This window comes from Zingiber officinale, chromosome 4A, assembly GCF_018446385.1.
Source record: "Zingiber officinale cultivar Zhangliang chromosome 4A, Zo_v1.1, whole genome shotgun sequence".
Classification (NCBI taxonomy): Eukaryota; Viridiplantae; Streptophyta; class Magnoliopsida; order Zingiberales; family Zingiberaceae; genus Zingiber; species Zingiber officinale.
Genome location: NC_055992.1, coordinates 106625127 through 106630432, shown reverse-complemented (window position 1 = coordinate 106630432; position 5306 = coordinate 106625127). Strand labels below are relative to the sequence as shown.

The 5306-nt window shown below is 36.9% G+C and overlaps 2 protein-coding genes across 2 annotated transcripts; both read left to right on the top strand.

Annotated features, from left to right (window-relative positions):
• The first annotated feature begins 1357 nt into the window (after nt 1-1357).
• LOC121972591 (S-locus-specific glycoprotein S13-like) lies at nt 1358-2404 on the top strand. The gene is made up of 2 exons (XM_042524244.1): nt 1358-1504; nt 1595-2404. The coding sequence occupies exons 1-2, from the start codon at nt 1358-1360 to the stop codon at nt 2402-2404; spliced, it is 957 nt and encodes a 318-aa protein (XP_042380178.1).
• Nucleotides 2069-4392, top strand: LOC121972590 (cysteine-rich receptor-like protein kinase 15). Its single transcript, XM_042524243.1, has 8 exons — nt 2069-2534; nt 2655-2795; nt 2879-3000; nt 3094-3181; nt 3399-3524; nt 3754-3991; nt 4100-4250; nt 4354-4392. The coding sequence occupies exons 3-8, from the start codon at nt 2920-2922 to the stop codon at nt 4390-4392; spliced, it is 723 nt and encodes a 240-aa protein (XP_042380177.1). The 5' UTR covers nt 2069-2534; nt 2655-2795; nt 2879-2919.
• The last annotated feature ends 914 nt before the right edge of the window (nt 4393-5306 follow it).

Below are 5306 nucleotides of genomic sequence, written 5' to 3'. Positions count from 1 at the left end.
TTTGATTTAGTTCTATTTGTCTTTTCTGCTCTATTTTCAACCCTACATATTACTGAATATTCTAGTTTTGAATGGTTAATACTGAACCATTTTCATCGTAACACATTTTTCTTATCTTAGATCTTGCTATGTTATCACTAATCAAAGAAATTATGCAAGCATGATTTAGTCATCATGGTCATAATTATTGAAAGGGATTGAGAGGAACTTTTTCATTTCCATTTTTCAATCTGATAATAAATATTGTTGACTCTTTCTAATCGGGTGTTAACAATCTATTTTTCCAATCAGATGTTGACAATTTATTGAATTAGTCCGCCATTCTCAACTCTCCAAATTAATCACGCACACAGTTCTCTAAATCTTAAGCTAAGTCGCGTTGACTAGAAACTCTAAAAGGTAATAAATTGAGACTTTTTGTTAGGACTTGTAGCAACTCTAAAAGGTAATAGAGCAGATTGTATTGCAGCAGGCGCAAGCAAACGCAGAATCATAAAGCTTAAGCTTCCATTGGGAAGATGCAGCTCTTTTTTTATCTGTTAGCACTCATGCTCTTCATCCTTGGTCAGTCCTCATCTTCTGGTACGTTTAAGAAAGATATCCAAGTTTATTGTTATGGATTTTATTAATTTATTTTAATAATATATCACATTTAATTTTACTAAATATTTAAATAAACTCATCCTTTGGGACTTCACCTAATTGTCAATTAGACGCTATTCTAATCGATTAAAAACTTCTAAATTTTTTTATGCGTTTATAACTCGGGAACACTATAACTAGAATGAAGGAGAGTCTTGGTGCAATAGTAAAATTGCTACCATGTGATCAAAAGGTCACGGATTCGAATTTTGAAAATAATCTCGATCTTATAAGTAAGACTGCGTAGAATGAATTTTTCTCCGGGGTCACTTTGTGCACTGGGGATGATGCTTATTTATCAAAATTCAATAAAATAATAGAAGTATTTGACATAAATTTAAGACCTTTAGGTCAAATATTTTTGGACAATATTAGTGGTCAAGAATATTTGACAATTTTATAAAGTTTAAATGGTTATAGATAAATTTAGAAAATACTTTTAGTTCGTCAGTACTTCAAAATAAAGGAAAATATATTTAAAATATAATAATGTTTATTTGATATAAATTTAGAATTCATAGGATCGTAAAATAGGAGAGCGTTTTTAATCAATTTTCAACTAGCCAGCGGATGGTTGATTTGGACGGACAAAAAATAGAGGACAAAAAATAGAGCAAATCAGATGTGGCGGATGGAGATTTAGAAATAATAATAATAGGAATGTTATTTGGTAAATATTTCTTTATTTATTTATGACGTTGGTACAGGAGCTACCATGATCCAGAATAGCTCACTTGTCAAGGGACAAACCTTGATATCGACAGGAGAATTGTTCCAACTGGGCTTCTTCAGTCTAAATGATAGTTCAGCGAATGGATCTTTAGGAATCTGGTACTGCAATCTCACACCGCAAGAAGCTACTGTAGTATGGATCGCCAATCGGAACAAGTCTGTCAATACATCCATGGCATCCTTCAACCTCACTTCCGATGGAAATCTTGTCTTATTTTAGGAAGACAAAATTGTTTGGTCGACGGGAACGAGATCCACAGAACTCAATTCTGCACGCTTGCAGCTTTTAGAATCTGGAAACCTCGTGCTAAACAACAGCAACTCGATTCTATGGCAGAGCTTCGACCACCCCGACAGCCAGACGTATCTCCCTGGCATGAAGTTTGGATTTGTCAACCAGACCAACACATCACGGCGGCAAGTGTCATGGGAAAACTCCAGAGATCCTTCTCCGGGAGACTACATCCAGATGATTCGTGCTCAACCTATACCGGATTTTATCACGTTGAACAGATCCGCCAAATACCATCGCGGCGGCCTATGGAACGAATATGCATCCATCAGCCTTCCACCGATGGCGAGCTCAGCAAGGCCCAAGTTTGTTTCCAACGAGAATGAGACCTACTTTACGGTCAATTACATGTCCTCGCCGACGCCGGTGTTGTTACGGTCAGTGTTGTATGCCAATGGAGTCGTCCAGAATTGGATTCTTGACAGGGGTGGCAAGGGAGAGTGGCAACTTATGTGGTCGGTTCCGGAGAACGAGTGCGATGAGTATAATCGTTGCGGCCGCAACAGCGTGTGCACCTGGAACTACTATACCGTCAACTGCGATTGCATGGAGGGGTTCATAAAGATTGCAGAGAACGGAAGCGAGGCCGGGTGCCAGAGGGAGAAGCCTTTGAATTGCTCGTCGAACCAGTTTTCAAAGGTGCAGAACTTGAAGATGCCCGACCCTGAGAACGCTACAGCACGAGGAAACATGAGTCTCGATGACTGCAAGAATTTGTGCTTGAAGGATTGCTCCTGAGTGGCGTATGCGGTGATTAGTGGGCTTTATGGATGCATAACTTGGCCTAGTGATCTGTTGGATCTCAGGATTTTTGTACTTGGAGGAGATGATTTATATATTCGGCTCGCAGGAGAATTGGATCACCCAAGTACGATTAATAAAACATCTGTCTTTTTTCATTAATTTATCCATTTATGTTTATTCACTGTTACAATTTCTCTTTTAGACCTCCAATGAAATTTGTATCTATTTTTTTATGTTTGCTTAGGAAAAAACAGCACGGGGAGAAGAATTCTATTTATTGTCGTCTCTATTGCTGCAGCACTGTTATTCCTTTGTGCCATTTTTATTTACCGTCGAAGAAAAAAAGCAACGATACGAAGAGGGAATCTACTTGCAGCAACATTCAGTATGGCTACTAAACTATTATTATATGGTGTTTGAACATATATACCTGCTTATGCTTTACCACGGAAAATATTTTTTGTACAGATCAACATGACATAAGAGGTACAGAATCACTACTGTTTGATATGGAGGCTATTAGGATAGCTACAGACAACTTCTCTGATAGAAATAAGTTGGGAGAAGGAGGATTTGGGTCTGTTTATAAGGTCAAACCTAAGATTTAAGGAATGCATTATATAACTGTGAATGATTCTTCCACTTGACAAATGAGTAATAATTCTGGTGACACTTGACAACAGGGAACACTGGAGAACGGAGAGCATGTAGCAGTAAAAAGACTTTCAAGAAGCTCAGGACAAGGACTAGATGAGTTGAAAAATGAAGGGTGCGTTTGGTTTGTACCGTTTTCATTTTCATTTTCTGGAAAACGCGCGTTTTCTAGAAAACAGAAAACGACTTTTTGTCATTCTCTGTTTTTCTAGAAAACGATAGCCAAATTTTTAGAAAACGCGCGCGGAAAACGCAAACCAAACACCATTTTCCAGAAAACGCGCGTTTTCCAGAAAATGAAAATGGAAAATGCGCATACCAAACGCCCCCGAAGTGTTTTTGGTTGCCAAACTTCGACACAGAAACCTTGTGCGGCTGTTGGGTTGTTGCCTAGATTCAGAGGAGAAACTACTTGTTTACAATTACCTTGCTAATACAAGTCTTGACAAGTTTTTGTTTGGTATAATTTCAGTCTCTGTTTTGCATGACAATATCCTCAATCCATAGAATTGATTATCTAGTAGTTTGCTAATCAAATAGAGTACTTAGTAGTGTAGTTGTTCAATTCCATTCTCAAATATATGTTCTTATATTGGTTATGTATAAGATTACATGAATAGTTTTGTCCTCTATTGCACACACCATGATCATCAAAATTAGTAACCAAATATTACATATGGATGGTGCAGATAATTCAAAAAGAAAGCAGTTGGATTGGGCAAGAAGGTTTAAGATCATTGAGGGCATTAGTCGAGGACTTCTTTATCTTCATGAAGATTCACCATGGAAGATCATTCATCGGGACTTAAAAGCTAGTAACATCTTGTTAGATGCAAACATGGATCCCAAAATTTCAGATTTCGGTCTTGCGAAGCTTTTTGGTGTAGATGAAACCCAAGGAAACACTAGAAGAATTGCTGGAACATTGTAAGCAAACACTCTATTTATCATTGTTGGCCAAATTTACCACATCAAATAAACAGAAAGTTTCGAATAATAGAGAAAGTCTCAAAGTGTATTTCTTGCTAATGATAGTGGATATATGACACTGGAATATGCCCTTCATGGACTCTTCTCAGTTAAATCAGATGTGTATAGCTATGGTGTGTTAGTCTTGGAGATCCTAACTGGTCAGAAGAATAATGGTCACCGAGGATCCGAATATCCAATTGAAATGGTTACTCATGTAAGTATTAATCCTCTCTTGTATTGAGTGATGGAAATTTGATACACATTTTATTCAAAAAAGAGTAAAGTTCTTAATTACACATGCTATCATCTCATTTTAGGTGGTCTGGCGTCATTGGACCCAAGGAAATGCCCTGTGAGTGATTGATCAAGGTCTAGTTGAACAATATCAAGCTCCGCAAATATTAAGGTGCATACATATAGGGTTACTATGCATGCAAGAAGACCCAATTCAAAGACCCACCATGGCCAATGTTGTGCTTATGCTCAACAGCTAGCCTCTTTGTCAACCTTCCCACTCCTTCAGCACCAGCATTTCTCAGTAACCGTAACACTACCAGTGAATCAAATGACATTCCTAGGAGAGAAAACTCTAGTAGAAGCAAGGGAATTCTAATGAAAATTTCTGAAAATAATGTTTCAATCTCTGTGTTGGAACCTAGATAGTAGGAAAGTTCACTTCATATTTACATATATAACTGAGTCTTGATTGAACTTTCAATATTATGTTTAAAGTTTATGCCAATTTTTGTAAAGTTTAACTGAATGTTTTGCTTCAGGTTTATTCTAATATGTATTTGATCTAGTTTATGGAGTGATTCGTAGTTAAAAGGCTAGAAGAAACTATTTTGCTTGCTTAAACTAATGCCTAGATTTCACCAGAATCCAACATAATGGCACATCAGGTAGCTAAGGAGTTGACCAAATATATTATCAATGTTAAGGAATCAACCAATAAGAAGGATTAACCCTATTTTATAAATGATCACCTCAAAGGGATATTTGCATTCTGATTTTAACAGCGTCATCTCTGCAGGAGGAGAAACCATTTTGAAAGTCAGTGAAGGGATCAGCTACCATTGATTGAGTAATGCCCTTGATTAATCATGATAAAGAATTGACATCGGATAGGATAATGATTATCTTGTGGGCTACCGAGAAAGGAAGATTGAGGAGAAAACAAGACGAGGACCCTTTTAAAATGAAGAGAAATACGTGTTTTACCACACTAATAAATTTTATTACGAATAAAAGATAATTTCTCAATAACTAA

What these genes read in the sequence shown, in the direction of transcription:
- LOC121972591 (XM_042524244.1), top strand. Translation starts at nt 1,358, where the DNA reads ATGATCCAGAATAGCTCACTTGTCAAGGGACAAACCTTGATATCGACA. An exon ending in TCACACCGCAAGAAGCTACT is followed by an intron (nt 1,505 to 1,594) that starts GTAGTATGGATC and finishes GTCTTATTTTAG; the next exon opens with GAAGACAAAATTGTTTGGTC.
- LOC121972590 (XM_042524243.1), top strand. Translation starts at nt 2,920, where the DNA reads ATGGAGGCTATTAGGATAGCTACAGACAACTTCTCTGATAGAAATAAG. An exon ending in GATTTGGGTCTGTTTATAAG is followed by an intron (nt 3,001 to 3,093) that starts GTCAAACCTAAG and finishes ACTTGACAACAG; the next exon opens with GGAACACTGGAGAACGGAGA. An exon ending in AGAAGAATTGCTGGAACATT is followed by an intron (nt 3,992 to 4,099) that starts GTAAGCAAACAC and finishes TGCTAATGATAG; the next exon opens with TGGATATATGACACTGGAAT.